This window comes from Trichosurus vulpecula, chromosome 8, assembly GCF_011100635.1.
Source record: "Trichosurus vulpecula isolate mTriVul1 chromosome 8, mTriVul1.pri, whole genome shotgun sequence".
Classification (NCBI taxonomy): domain Eukaryota; kingdom Metazoa; phylum Chordata; class Mammalia; order Diprotodontia; family Phalangeridae; genus Trichosurus; species Trichosurus vulpecula.
The window spans coordinates 157,792,450-157,808,768 of NC_050580.1; the positions used below are offsets into that span (position 1 = coordinate 157,792,450).

General features: G+C 39.0%; 1 protein-coding gene across 1 annotated transcript in view; it reads left to right on the plus strand.

Moving 5' to 3' along the window:
• The first annotated feature begins 345 nt into the window (after positions 1-345).
• Positions 346-16,319, plus strand: part of LOC118829652 (cytochrome b-c1 complex subunit Rieske, mitochondrial-like) — a 113,158-nt gene continuing 97,184 nt past the window's right edge. Inside the window, exons 1-2 of the mRNA XM_036736585.1 lie at positions 346-462; positions 1,545-1,739. Of these exons, the coding sequence (XP_036592480.1) occupies positions 346-462; positions 1,545-1,739 (312 nt within the window). The remainder of the gene's footprint in view (positions 463-1,544; positions 1,740-16,319) is intronic.

Below are 16,319 nucleotides of genomic sequence, written 5' to 3' on the forward strand. Positions count from 1 at the left end.
TTCTGGCCCTGGAGTTAGGAAGATCTGAGTTCAAATCTGTCCTCAGATATTAGCTGTGTGACCCTGGGCAAGTTACTTAGCCGTTGTCTGCCTAGTTTCCCACTAAATGAAATAAAATAAAATAAAAATAACAGTACCTATATGCAGGGTTGTTGTCAGGATGAAGGAAATAATATTTACAAGGTGCTTTGCAAACCTTAAAGCACTATATGAATGCTAGCTATAAAGCTAGCTGTTAGGGATGAGCAGTTGGACTGGGGGTAGTGTGAGGGACTGAATGAAAATAAAATAGAGATCTTATGGTGAGTAAAGATCAGGTTAAGTTGGTTTGGGAGAATGGGAGAAATGACTAAGAAGTTTGTGAGTGAGAGCGGCAGCTCCATACTCAATATTTGGATATGGACATTGTCTAGGGTTCTGGACATACTATTTGTGGCTGATGTGAAGTGGATGTTATCAGAGGTAAGGAAAGGGTTGAGGGACAGGTAGGTGGCACAGTGGATAGTGTCAGGGCCTGGAGTTAGAAAGATCTGAGTTCAAATGTGGCCTCAGAGTATGACCCGAGGGCAAGTCACTTAATCTCTATTTTCCTCAGTTCTTCGTCTGTAAAATGGGGACACACTAGAGAAGGAAATGGCAAAGCACTACAGTGTCTTTGCCGAGAAAACCCCAAATGGGGTCACAAAGAGTTAGACATGACTACAAACAAATAAACACAACAACAAAGAAAGGATCAGGGGATCAGATAGGCTGTCATCATGGATGCTAAAGTCAATGGGCATCATGGCAGGTGATGAGGTAAGAGCAAGAATGGAAAGAACAAATGGAAGAAATTATCTTAAAAGCAGAGTAAATATTAGGCAGGCATGAGAAGCTAGGCAACAGAAGGGATGGGCAGTATGCAACATTGGTAGGGATTTTTAATATAGGGAGGTCCTCTCAGCTACTAACTAGCACAGAAGGTAGCACACACACACAAAAGAGGCTTAATGCTTTTTGTTGGTGGTGCATATGCATAATAAAGGCAAGAATGGTGGACTTCATTTCTTTCTTACAACTTCATTTGTATTCTGATCACAAAATGAATGTCTCCAGCCAAATCTTTATTTTTATTATTTATTTGCTTAGTTATTTTTCTATCCACCTATCTATTTATTCATTTAGTTCTTTAGTGGGTGGGTAAGTGTGGGTGTATTCCTGGAACATAAGCATTGAGGAAATGCTTCTTGGAGGACTCTATGTATGAACATGTGTATGCGACCACAAACAGATTAATCTTTAAAACAGGTTTTGGGGGAGGCATTAGGGATACAGGCTCATAATCAGGGGTTTAGTAGGAGTCAAGAGGAATTTTCCAAATCATGTGAGATAGTTGTCTAGGGCCACGGACCTCAAATCAGCACTAGACAAAGAGAGTCAAAAGGATAGATATAGTCTTAGCCTGGGTATGTTCTGCTGCCTGAAACATTGGCTGCCTGGCTGGGTGTAGTTAGCCAGTACTAACTCCCCAACAAGGGAGGGGCTTTTTAGCTATTGCATCTTAGGTGGATGGTTGCAGAGGACAACAGTTGGCCCTGAAGAACCAATTTGAGGTAGATGGCAGTAGAGAACTACTCAGTGACCAGAAGATCAGTGGAAATGCCAAGCAGAAACAACATGACAGTGCAGATATGGTGCCTGGCAGGGGGCAACATGACTGTATCACCAGAGGCCGTTGTCTGCTCTGGAGAGTTGGAAGTGTGAGTTGTCATCACCAACTGTGTCCCCTGGCCACACGTTTCTTTATCACATCTGTTCTCTCAGCCTCTATTCTTCCCTGTTGTTGAATTGTTACTCTACGTATTCGCGGAGGCAATCTTTTTGTTGTTAACTTAATGTTCTATGTTATTTGATTAAATGTTTTTTTTTGTTTCACTCAAGTATTTTCTCTGGTAGAAAATAAATATATTAATGTAAGTTTGCAAGCGATGGTTTTGAGTGAATACTGACCTCTATATAACCTCCAATCAGGGATAGCTTTTTTGGGGGGCCTATGAGTGTGTGTGCAGTTGTAGTTAGGGGTGTGGGGGGGCAGGAGTTCTACTAGCAAGAACTCACTGCATGACAAGGATCCAAGTATTTCATAAACAAGCTAGTTCAAATGTATTCACATTTAAGAATTATAGTATTTGCCTATATATCTATATATGGGTTGGCAGTTGTTTTATTGGGAGGGAGTATCAGTGAAGGAAAAGTAAAATCCATCAACAGTGCCCACCACCAAGGAATCTGCTCACATAATCGTTTCCCCATGAGTTAGGCTTGTGCTGTCAAACAGCTATGTTTTACGATTTTGGGGGCCGTCTGCCAGCTTTTGTTATCTGAAACTGCCTGGAGTTGGCTATGGTGGGCTAGGAATACTCCTACTTGGTCTCCTCTAATTATCCTCAGCTCATCTAGAAAGCGTTTTTGTAACTAATTGGGAGTACAGTTTAGTGGAATGAGTGCTAAATGACCTCTTAAGAGAACTGTTACAGCCATTATTCTTCTGTCACTGATTAGCTGTGCGATCCTAAGGTTGTCACAGAATTTCACTGAGTCTCGATGACCTTGTTTGAAAGTAGAATGGTTAGAATACGGATACTAAGACTGAGCTCTAAAATGGATTCTTCTTAATTAAGGTACTTTTCACAACATAAAGAATACCTGAGGCTCAGGTTCAATCTAGCTCAGCTTGTGAAAACAGGAGTCACAAAGGGTGGGATTTCCTAAGACAACCCATTATGGTGAATCCTTAATAAACTTTGTCTTTTCCCTTGGCTGAAAAAAAAAAAAAAAGAATACCTGAGTCAAAGTGTTGACATCACGTGAATATTTTATATGCACGTCTGGTTGATACTCAAGTCCATTCAATGTGCATTTTTAAAGTGACTGTTATGTGCTAAGCACTTAGGTTATAAAGACAAAAATGTAAACAGTCCCTGTTCTCAAGGAGCTTATATTCTACATATGTTCCTAATTGTTTTGGTATTTTAATATTGATATTTGTCCGGAGGCAAAGAGGCGATAATAGTGAAGGCAACCTGGGGCAATGCATTGTCACTGAAGTCAGATGAACTGGGTTCAGGTCTCTCTGATTCTTGTTCCCCATGTAACTTGGATCAAGTCACACTTGCACCTCAGTTTCCTTATCTGTTAAAGGAAGGGGTTGGACTAAATGTACTCTGTGGACCTTCTAGCTATAGCACTATGATACCAATAGGTCACATTTATATAGCCCTTGGATGTTTTCAAGGCAATTTACAATAAGATAGGTGCTCTTATCATACCTGTTTAACACATGAGAACCTGAGGCTCAGATACATATAGTGAATTGGCCAGCACCCCAGAGGCACTTTACCCAACGTTCAACAGTGACAGGTAGCTAATAAACATTTGATTGAGGGCTCTTGGCTTCTGCGTGAATCAGCCATGATGTTTTTGTTGTAGATTAATTATCATCCATAAACCCAACTTTCAGTGAAGTAAAGGTCTGTGCAAGAAAACAGATTATCCATCAAAGTGCCATTTTAATTGTAATTTTCCATGCAAAATGTATTGACATGTTTCATTTTAAATTCTTGGATCATAAATGCTGGTAACTGAGACAGACTCTCTCTTCGTTGTAATCAAAAATCCCTTGGCCTTTCTTTGTTCACCATGGAGATTACTTTGATTTAATTGTCTTTCCTCTTCACTAATTCCTAGGATGACCAGGATGGCTAATGGTCCTGCAGTGGGCATTTGCATTTGATGGCCTGATTTTTATGCTGAGTTCTTGGGTTTGCTTGGATGCCTTTTCAGCTCACATGTGTCTAGTTGGTCAAACAGCTGCACTCATTTAACACAGTGCCATATAGAATAGTAAACACATTCTCCCACCAATCCATTCATTTGGCCAGATGGTTCTTCTTAGGCACTTAATCTTGTTTCCTGGATATGGTGACCCTTTCTTTTGATAAGGTCTCTGGGAAATTTTTCTCACAGCACTAGTCTTACTGTTTGCAAAGGCCAGCTCCAGTGGAGCTGAAATAGACTGTTAAAAAGGAAGACTTCTGCTTTGCTTTCCTGTTAGCACCTCTTTAAGGTTAGGGGTTGATACTGTAGAAAGTAGCGTCTGTGTCTGTATACCACCAGTCTTGTTGTCAAACATTTATGAAGTGTGTGCTATATGCTCAGTGATGTGCTCAGGGTCCCTGATAGCTATCATGAGCGCACCCTGGAAAGCTGAATTAGGTAAAACCAACTATTGAGCCTTTGGCACAAATTGACTTCAGACATTTTTGAGAATCATGGCAATTTCAGAATTGGCAAGAGACATCAGCAGTTGTCTGCTTCAACGAAGAAGGAGGAGGAGAAGGGAAGAGGAAGACAAAGACAACAGGACAAAACAGTGGGCGAGTCCCCTCAACTTCTAGGACCTTTGTTACCATGTCTGTAAAAGGAAGGGATCAAGGTACATGGTCAGTAAGGTCCTTTCTACTTCCCAGTGGATGATCTTATGGTCTCTTCTACAACATGTCTAACAAGTGATCACATCCAGGATTCCTTGAAATTTCTAATAAAGGATCATAGATCTTTAGCTGGAAAGGACTTCAGAGGTCATTTAATCCAAAGCTCTCATTTAGCAGATGAGGAAACTGAGGTCCAAAGAGAAGATATATGACTTATCCAAGGTCACATAGACAGTTTGTGTCAGAAATGGAATTTGAACCAAGTCCTACCTCTACCTGTACAATGGAGAGAAATCCAAATAGGGGCTCCCAGATTTATTACCCTGCTCGTCTTCAGTATTGTGGAAGAAAAACGGATGAACTTGGATGCATTTTGATACATAAAATAAGTAGGAAAATGATAGATGCATCTAGCTATTCTCAATGAAATCACTTTACCAGGAGTGGAAGGGGAGGAATATCAGAGTCCCAAAGGAAATGGCAAATGGGATTAATGAGTAATCTGTAATCTGTGAAAGGTCACTGGGAACAGAAGAGGAGGCACCACAGGACTGAGAAAGGGCAGATATTGTACTGACTTTCAGAGAAGAGAAGAGCATGTATAATGCAAACTATAGGCTAGGGAGCCTGTTTTTGATTCCTGACAATTCTAGAATGTATTCTTATTAAAAGAATGGTCAGCAAACACCTAAATAAGGACATGGTGGTCACAGAGTCAGCTGTGGTTTCATCAGTAACAAATCTTGCCAGACTCAACTCTTGGAAAAAGTTTCTGGCCTGGTGGATCAATAGTGTCATCGATTTGCCTAAATTTTAGTTTATGGCATATTTTCATAGTTTACCTAGATTTTGGCTGCCATGGAGCTGTCAGACATAGCTAGCAAATTAAATGAGAGTCAGGATTTAAAAAGCTTTTGATAAACTATTATAATTTGTCTCCTCTCTAGACTAGTTTTCATCTTGCTCCAGTGGTCTAAAGTAGGAAATGGATTGGAAGGCAAGGGTATTGTGCTGGAACCCAACACCTCCTTAGGGAAAGCATTCCACTTTTGGACGACTGACTGTTAGAAAGTTTGTCCTTGCCTCAAGTCTAAATTTGATTCTTTGCATTTTCCACTCACTGACTCTAGTGCTGCCCTCTAGGGCCAAAGAGGGACCAGTTGAACCCCTCTTATCCATGATATTCCCTCAAGTACTTGTAAACAATGATCATTTTCCCCTTGAGTCTTTTCTTTTTAAGGCTAAATATTCTTTGTTCCTTCAACTGAACTTTATATAGTTTGGATTTAAGGTTCCCTACTATCCTGATTTCCCTTCTCTGGACACTCTTTAACGTATTAATGTCCTTCCTAAACTGTGGTGAACTGAACAGAAGGCTCCAGATGTGATATGAGTACAGCATAACTTTCTCCTCTTGGAAGCAATGCGTCTCTAAATTCAGTACATGATTTCATTAACTTTTTTGGCTGTCATATTTCATTTTGTGGTCCACTTTAACCCCAAGATCTTGTTTCTGTCAAACAGCTGTTTAACCAAGCCTCCAATATTTTAACCTCTTTGGGCTCTGGTTATTCATAAGTAAAATTAGGGAGTTGGACTAGATGGTCTTAAAGTACCTTTCAACTCTAAATATTTGATCTTGTGATATTGTATTTGTGAAGTCAGTTTTTAACCCAAGATTTCCTTGTGCATGTTCCAAATGCTTGATTACCTCCATAGGCCATCCATGGACATGGATAAACAAGATAAAGCAAGGGGACCCAAATGGGGCACAACTGATTAACTCAAATGAAAAGTCCAAGAGACAGTTTTTTTGGGTAATTAATAATCAATTCATTAATTAGGCTAGAAGATAAAATAAATTGAGTCTTGGAAACCATAGACTCTGAATGGAAGCCCCTTGAATGTATAAATACCTTTGGAATAGAGGTTGTCTCTGATGGGTGGAAATCAACTCTGATTGGTTACCAATTAATGAGAGAATGAATATTATAATGAGAGGTGGGCCTTTTCTAAGGAAAGGCTGGGTAAAAGTGACTTTGATCATGTCACCAGCCTTGGACAAAAAGGCTCTTCTCAAGGCAGACCTTGAACAATCTAGACAGAGATCCATCTCCACCCAGGCCCTTAAATTGAATACAATGGGCCTAGATTAGATTCTCTTTACCCTTTAAACAGAAATAAGCTCTCCTAGTTGGGTAGGGTCCCACCCTGTACTTCACCAGGAAGTAAAAAGAGAAAAAAACTCTATTAATAATTAACCTGCTAATATTTGGTTATTAATAACAAAAAAGAGAATCTTTGGGTCTTGTAAATAAAATTGGTTATTAATATAATAAAAATAGTCATTTTTCTTTTGATCCAGGCTCTGTTAAGCAGAATACAAAGACATACAGAAGGTACCAATTAACCCTGTAACCATATTGTCTTATTGTAATATATATATATGCATATATATATATATATATATATACATATACATATACATGTATATATATGTATACACACACACGTCTTGTTCATACTGAATGATTTGCCTTTTAAGGTTTGGTTTAAGGGGCACCATCACTATCATTGTATTGCTTCTAAGCACTTAAGAATAATGCATTGATTGTGGCCAGTAATGCACTTCCCAATGTAGTGGATGGATGAACTTGCCCCCTTCCCATCTAAGCCAGTCAGTTCTATTACTTCCCCTGTCATTTCAACATTTGGGACATAAAGAAGTATAAGATGTGGTCGTCCCTCTTTTAATTAAATGCAAGTTCCCTGGGAATAAGAATTGTTTGATATTTTTGGTCTTTGTATCCCCCAAATCTAGCTCAATGTTTGGTAATTTATAGGAGCTTAATAAATGCTTATTGACTGATTAATTATCCTCAAAGGACTTGTAAACTATTTAGGAGATATACAATAATCAATAGCTGCTTATCTTTTCTTGTTGTTCTTGGAGTACTTTGACCCTCATTATACTTACCATGTTCTATTTTATTTATCTGCTTATTTGCTACCTGTTGCTATTTGTTGTTCAGTAGTTGAGTTTGTCCAACTCTTCATGACCCCATGGACCATAACATCCCACCTGTACAACATGTAAGCCCTGTAAAGACAGGGAATCTGTTTTGTATCTCTTCTTAAGGGCTAACTAGAGGACTACCTCTGCACTCTCTTGGCTGTCAAGGAGAATGGAGTGTTTCTTAAGTATATGGAAGAAAGACTTTAATGTGTAAACAATGGTGACAAAAGCTATGAGAAGGAAAGGAGAATCCCAACTTGTGGCAGGAAGTTGGAAGATGTGAGAGGGACACAGAAGAGAAAGGGAAATAGATTTCTGAATGCTCAGAGCTAAGTCACAGATAGAAGGTTCTTTCTGAAGAGGAGGGACCCAGACCCTCTGAGGAGGAAACAGCTACTTGTCTTCTAATTGGCAAGGATAGGGATCCACAGGTGCTATGAGGTGAGAGATAATGCAATGTCAGAGGAAGAAGAGAAGAACGGTGGTAGCTGGTGACTCCTTGCTGGGATATGTTATGGCATCTGCTTGTTGACCTAATAATAAAAGAGAAGTTTGCATTTTTCCCAGGGCATGTGTCCAGGACCTAACAGAATTTTCTGGTACTTGTTAAAATGGATAATTACCTTTCACTTTTTTAAAAAGAATTTAATTTGGGCACACACAATACTGCTCGAAGGAATTTTGAAAGCATTACTAGACATTACAAAATCTGGAGCAAAGAAGAAACAAAAACAATACTTGAAATTAGGGGCAGAAGTAGTGTTTTCATCACTGCTTGTCAAAAGCAACGGCTTCAAAAGAGAGAGGCAGATTTGGGAAGTGAACAGCTGTTAAGATAGTACATGAGAGTAGAGCATTTGCATTTCTGCAACATAACTAAAAGCTAGGGTTGATGGGTTTCTGGACAGGGATGGCATGTATCTAACAAGATACACACATATGTACATATATATGTGTGTATATATATCTCTGTGTGTGTATGTTTATATATGTATATATTCATTGGGAGCCTTGCAAATGTAATAAAAAATTAATTTAAATTGGAAGTAAAAGGAGCCATCAAGTTACCTAGTGTGGACAGCAGCTACAATATAAGAATAACAGTATTCCCAGAAAGTCAGAAATACTGCATCTCTTTCTACTTCTGATGATCTTGAACCAAATGCTCTCTCTCATGCCACTTCTTCCTGGTTCCTAGATTTCACCATGTGAGTAAATTTCTTTTCCCAACTCCTCTCATCTCTTTTATCTCTTCTTATCCCTTTGAATAAGGTATATAGCCTTCTAACCCATATTGTCTATTTATTGGTCTTATCTCATCACGTTTCATTGGTAATTATGAAGTCCCATTTCTCTCCTTCCAACAACTTCCCCTTGCTTGTTATCATTGGTCCTCTTCAAGAATGAAGAACGAACAACAGCTTATCAATAATTTTTGCATGTGTGTATGGCCATCTAAGATCTTGGGCTTTATTGCTGGCTCCTTTCTTGGATCTCTGTCTCCTGTGAATTTCATTACAAACCAAAGGCTAGGTTGCTGGCTCACAGTCTGCAAAATTCATTCTCTTTCCTTTTTGGAAATGAAGACATTTGTCCTTTCCTAATCCTGTGCCTTCTCTTCCAGTCTCTAATAGAAAATGGCCAGCAGCTCAGCAGTAACATCTGCCACTTCTTTAAGTACATGAATCTGGTCTGGTACATATAACGGGTGTGATGACTTTAACTCTGTAGCAGCGAATAGGGACTCTGATTTATCACCCTGCTCATGTTGGTTGTTGTGAAAGAAGAGGGATGGGTTTAGTGTTGGATCGATTTGATACACAAATAAGTAGGGAGACAATGAGTGCATCCAACTACTCTCAATGAAATCACTTTACCAGACCCAGGGGAAAAAAATACCCACATATCAAAGTGCCAAAAGAAATGGTAAATGGGATTGATGAGTCACTGTCTGTAATCTGTGAAAGGTCACAGGGAATAGCAGAGGAGGTACCACATGACTGAGAAAGGGCAGATGTTGCAATGACATTCAGAGAAGGGAAGAGAAAGGAGCCTGTCTTTGATTCCTGACACAATTCTAGAATGTGTTATTATTAAAGGGATAGTGGACAGCTAAACAATAAAGTGGTGACCACAGAGTCAGACTTGGCTCATCAAGTGCAAGTCTTGCCAGATTCAACTCATTTCCTTTTTTTTTTTTTTTTTAAGAAAAAGTTTCTGTCCTGGTAGATAAAAAAGAGTATCATAGATTTGCCCAATTTTAGTCTATGATATATTTTTATAGTTTACCTAGACCAGAGCTGTCCAAAATGCTTCTGCTGGCCACATGTGGCCACAGTGAGATTTATGCGGCCCGCCTACAGGCATAGAAATTTACATAAATGTTTTAGTAAAGGAAGCTGAGCTACCACAGAGCTCTCCCTAAAATGGCAAATCAAAATATATTGTCTGTTGTTTCAATAAAAACCTAAGGTTGGACGGCCCTGACCTAGGCTTTAGATATCACAGAGCTGTCAGGGATAGCTAACATAATATACAACAGAATCAGGATTCAAAAAGCTTTTGATAGGCCAGGATAATCTCTCTCCTTCTCTTTCTATCTTGTCTCAGTGGTCTTTGAGAGCAAGCAATGGCCCCACCTCTGCAACTTCCTCCAGTTGGTGATTTCCTCCCTGAATCTCCACTTGAGGAAATAATTATACCAACCATGTTCACTTCTAGTCTGGCTCAGTTCTTGATTCTCAGGACTGCTTTTCTACCTTGCCTACTTTTCTTTCTTCTTTCTAACTCTTGCTTCTAAACTCCTTTTTATGTTTTGTCTTTCCATACTAGAGTGTACACTCCTTGAGAACAAGGACTGGGTCTCTTTATCCTTATATTTTTATTGGATTAAAAAAAAAACTTTATAGTTACAAGATTTAGGGGAAATGTGGATATAAAGTAGTTTGTTAAGAAAAAAAACACTAAGGTTTTCAGTGATCTTCAACCTTTAATATGAATCAGCAGCGTAAGGTGGCAAAGGAGAGAGCTAATTCAATTTTAGGTCATACTAAAAGAAGTATAGTATTCAAGATGTGGGAGAACTTTTCCTGGTCAGACCATATCTAGAGCCTTGATAAGCTGGAGAACATGCAAAAGATTCTAACCAGGATATTGAATGGACCATGCAATATCACTTAATAATCACTTATTAAGTACCTACTACATGCCTCAGTCAATATATATGTGTGTGTGTACATATACAGGGCAGCTAGGTGGTGCAGTGGATGGAATGCTGGGCTTGCATTCAGGAAGACTCATCTTCCTGAGTTCAAATCTGACCTCAGATACTTATTAGCTGTGTAATCCTGTTTGCCTCAGTTTTCTCAGCTATAAAATGAGCTGAAGAAGGAAATGGCAAACCCCCTCCAGTATCTTTGCCAAGAAACCCCAAATAGGGTCAGGAAGAGTCAGACACTACAGAAAAACAACTGAATGATAAATCTCCATATATATACAAATTGTGTACATATACATTCACATATATTATATATGTAAATATATGTATATATACATATATACATGCATACACATACAAGGGGGAACTATGAGAATTGTTGAAGAAGCCAGAATGGTTAACTCGGGGGAGAGAAGACTTTGGGGATGGGGCATGGTGGCTTACAAACCAGTGACTATCTGCAATTGATAATAAAGCATGCTATCCACCTGCTGATGGACTCAAGGTACAGAATGAAACATACATTTTTTGGCACGGCCAATGAAGAAATTGGTTTTGTTTTCTATGCATATTTGTTACAAGGATTTATTTGTAAAGTTCTTAGCACAGTGCCTGGAACATAACAGGTGTTTAATAATTGCTTGTTCTCTTCCTTTTTTTTTTTCCTCAATGGTTTGGGGAGTAGGAGGGAGAGACACATAGATTTCTGGTTATTAAAAATAAACTTAATTAAACATTTGATGGGCTGTTATGTGGAAGAGAGATTCTGCTTGGTTCCAGAAAGCAGAATTAAGAGTCCTGGGTAGAAGTTGAATATTTTGGCTTGAAATAAGGATAAATTTAATTATTCCACTTGTCTGCAGTGAAATAAGCTCTCTTGGGATTCAATAGGTTCTTGCTCACTGGAGCTTTTCAAACAGACCCTGGATTATTTCTTGTCAGTTATATTTGAGGGAGGGTGGGCAGTTTGCCCAGGTACAGGTTAAACTAGATGACCTCACCTTGGAGGTCTCTTTTGCCTTTTTAGTTCTATGGCACTGGCTGGAAACCCTGGGGAGGTTGGAATTGCGAGAAGGGAGTAAAGGAATAAAAGATGTCAGATGTTTCAGAAGCAAAGAAGAATAACGGCTAAGAACAGGACATTGGATTTGACAATTCAAAGATCATTTTTTGAAGAGAATTTTTTTTCTTTTGCCTAAGACAATTGATGTAGAAGCCAGATTATAAAGGGTTAAAAAATGGAGGTAGTAGCTCAAGGCTTCCTTTTTGAAATGTTTAGGGATAGAAAGAGGAAAAGAGGAGAGAGAGCTGTACATCAAAGGGAGAGAAGAATCAAAGGAAAGCTTTATTCTTTATTTTCAAGGTGACCATATTTGTGAACATAAGGAGAGGAGCCTGTGGGAAGAAAGGGGTCAAGATTGGAGGATGAATGAATCTTCCATATTCATGCAAATGAATGAATGAATGATTAAGTATTTATTAATTATTTACTATGTGCCAGGCAATGGGGATTTAAATTCAGAGGAGAAACATTTCCTGACTTCTAGGATCTTGTTTATAATCAGAACTGACTTTCTATTATAGGGTAAGGGGTGGGATATCTCTGAGAAGGCAAGGTGGAATTTGGTTGCTTTCATGGTTCAAAGGGCCAATTGATGATCTATCTTGAAAAATTACTTTAATGTTTACCCAGAGCATCTTTATTCCAACATGACTGATGCTATTGTTCTGATCTGTACCTGTTCCCAGGCTCCTCTGGGTCCCTGAGTTTTGCTCTGATTCCTCACATGATCCCACTGAACTCTTCTTTGGGGCTGCTGATCAATATCCTGGCCACAGTCTCTTGCATGCTCTCCAGCTTATCAAGGTCCTTAAAATGTGAGACCAGAACTGAACCTAGGACTCCAGAATATGGTCTGACCAGGAAAAGGGCTCCCTGATCTTGGACACTGTGCTTCTTTTATTGCAGCCTAAAATTAACTCTCTAGTTAGCCGCATCACTTTCTTGATTCATATGAAAGGTTGCAGATTGCTAAAATCCCCAGTTTTTTTTTCCTGACAAACTGCTTTGTAACCGAAAGAATATAAAATAATTAGGGAGGGGTAGTTTTAAAGGGAAGAATACAACTGAGCCTGATGGCAGTTAGGCAATGCTTTTTGCAGAAGGTGGCACCTGAATTCTATTTGGAGGGAAGCTGGAGATTCTGTGTAGCAAAGGAGAGACTTGGAGGCTGGGGACTCTCATGTTTGAAGGGAGGGAAATAAGCAGAACAAAAAGCAGAAAGAGATTTCGTATTTGTCTTTAGAATACAGAACATTACATTAGGGAGAAAAAAAATGTTGCCTGTGGGTGATCCCATGAAATCAGGGGTTCTTAACCTAGGGCTTGTGAATTAATTTTTTTTTGGATAACTTTATTTCACTATAATTTGTGTCCTCTATAATCCTATGCATTTAAAAATCTTATTCTGAGAAAAGGTCCATAGACTTCCCAAGTCTGCCCAAGGGATCTAGGACACACACAAAAAAGTTAAGAACCCCTGAACTAAAGGAAATTTCTCCTGAGGGCTTAGACCTATGTCATCCCAGGAGATCAGGGCTAGAAATGCCCTCAGAGAAATGACAACTTCTAATAAACCGATTAGCTTAAATGGAAGTAATTTGACAGGATTTAAAGCCAAGCCCAGGTCCTAAATCCCTTACAAATTATTGAATAATTAGTACAAATACTTGTTGTTCTATCTTCCCAGGAGCTTGGTTCCTTCCACAGCTCAGTTTCTCTAAATCCTCAAAGCACAGCTGCCTGCTGCCAGAAAGTTAAGTGTGTCCCCCGAAACTTCCCAAATCATGGCTGATTCATTTCCTTTTCAAAACAAACAAGAAAAAACATTGTTGTTTTTGTATTAAGTCCACTATGTCCTGGCCTTTTCAGGAAACTCAGGGTCACATTTCCATTTACAGGGAGAGCTGTAAATAAATCTCCATAGTCCAATTCTCTGACCTACAGGTCAGAGGTCAGGTTGTTGTAAATTGTTGGAGAGAAGTCCCAAAGGTGCTGTAGAGAGTATATCGTTGCACCTCAGGAGTCTGGCAGAGGAGAATCGTGTAGTTTGCTGTGCCTTGCCCATGATAGATTCTCAGTGATATTAATTGATAGGTGTTTTAATCATTTATTCTCCTCACTATTTACATATTTAACCCCTTCTGCTTTACAAGAAAAAGTTCTTTGCTATGCATGATTCTCTGCATATACTGTGTTGAAGTAACAACTCTGGATGCCATCAATACGTTCTTAGGATTGTAAAAGCCACTCAACATGGTATACTGGAAACCAAGAACACTAGCTATGGACTCTGGGGTCCTGGATTCAAATTCTACTTCTGACGCATATTACCTGCATCATTTTGGGCAAGTTGAACTTAACCTCCATTACTTCACCAGTAAAATGAGAAGGATGTACTTCTGAGTACATTTGGAGAAGGGCTTCCGAGGCCCTTCCAGCTCAAGTATTATGAATCCATGAACTTTCTTTGTCCTCTCCAAGGCAGACAAAGGATTAAATGAAAGGAAAAGTCATTTGTGATTGAATGTGACAGGAGTTGACTGTAGAATGTCTGTGGTCACTATGAACCACTTTACACTTTTTCACTTGTCCTCTTCTTTATTATCATTCTCTTTATCCTCCCCTGGACTATCTGTTAAATATTTGTTGAGGTTCCAATTACTCTGGACTTGAGTGGAGACTGAGTCAGTGGGCAGTGGTAGTTACTTCTCTGTTACCAGTACTTTCCCTGAGGCCAGAGGTACTCAGGTATCAAAGCTGAAACTTAAAAGCTAGGTAAAGCTTACTCCCTTTCAAATAACTTTTCTACCACTTCCTTTCTGCCCCACCCCCCTCTCTCCCCAAATCATGCCATTATAAACATGGGACCTCCACTGTAATTCAAAGAGAGAGAGATATAAATGTCAGATGACATTGCCCCTGGTTGCATTGTAACAGGAGCTTTCATTGTTCTTTAGTAGGTGGAGATGGGAATTTCATGAGATAACCAAGGTTGCTGGAGGTCACCCTGGACCCAGACTCAAGTGTTTGTATAGTGATACTGCTTTAGAACGATGGGAAGAATGGGAAACCTGAGTAACTAAATGTGGTAATCAAGTTTTGATAAAAATGTCCACTTAAAGTGTGTAAAATGAAAAATAAGACGATAGTAGTTGATAGCAATTGTATTAAACCCCATCCAAGAGGTAACAGAAGGGGGAAGATGAATGGATTGTGGACCAAATGCCTTATTTCTCTGGACTAACCTTTGAAACCAAGGACTTTAAGCAAATAATGGGGATAAGGACAAAGAACGCGGTGATAGGGATAGCATTTGTATTGTGTTTTCAGGTTTTCAGAAAGTTTTACAGATATTTTATTCTCCTGATAATCCTGGACGATAATTACTTTTATTTTCCTCATTTTATAGCTGAGGAAAATGAGGCAGAAGGAAGTTAAGTGACATACCCAGGGTCACACAGCTAGTTAGTGCCCAAGACCAGATTTGAACTTAAGTCTTTCTTTCTCTAGGTCTAGCACCCTACCCTCTATATCACATATCTGCTCAGGTAATAAGATCAGTCTCTAGAAAACTACTAAGTTGTGTGTTTTTTAAATGTATTTTCTTAATTTTTTTATTCACAAAGCCACATTTTAAAAATTATGCTTGTTCAAAGGTTGCACCTTTGCCTGTACAGGCAAAGCAGAATGGAGAATTTGAGGCAATTATCTGTTAACTGAATAAATCACACTGTATCTGGGTGACTTAACGTATCACATTTGATTCTCTCTTGATTTTTTCTTGGGTAAATTTAAGATTAGCTGGGATAAAATTGGATCCCATTTGTTCAAAGACAGTAACTGAATGCATTTCCTGAGATGAAGACATTGTGCAAAAATGCACAAAGGTAGAGCCCTTTCATTGTTGATCATGAACTAGGTGGCCATGTCCAAGTCATTTAACCTCTGTAGGCTTCTGTTGCCACAGAGGTAAAATGGTGAGGTAGGACTGAATGATCTGTGAGATCCTTTCCTGCTCAGTGATTCTATGACTTATTCTTTTCCATTTTGATTTCTCTGTCCAGAATGCTTTTTGGGTCTTTGGCTTTCCCTTCCATTTCCCCTCTTCTCTCACATGTTTTTCATCCCTCCTTTTGGATTATTTCTTGGCTTATAGCCACATCCAGTGAACTCTGGATGCCTGACTAAAGACACACCTTTCCTGAAGAGTTGGAGTATTAATGTTCTGGGATCAAGGTGGCTCCTTCCCAGCTTCCTCTGGTGAGAAACTGATGTATTTATCCTGGTTTTAATGCATCATAAATTCTTCACATTCAGCACACCCTTGTGTGGTTTCAGTTTTGTTTTTAGTTGGGAATTTTTTTCCCTTTTTTTTTTTTTAAATTCTATCTTTTCTGATGGTGAGATGCATTTCTTTGTTTTAATGGAAATTCAGTAATGAAATATTTTGTAGGAAAGGGGTTTGGAAGTTGGTTTTGTAGCTTTGAGAGAAGAAGGAGAACCTCTTTCTCAGTAGGATAAAGTTCTAGTACATTAGTAGTAATCCTCCAA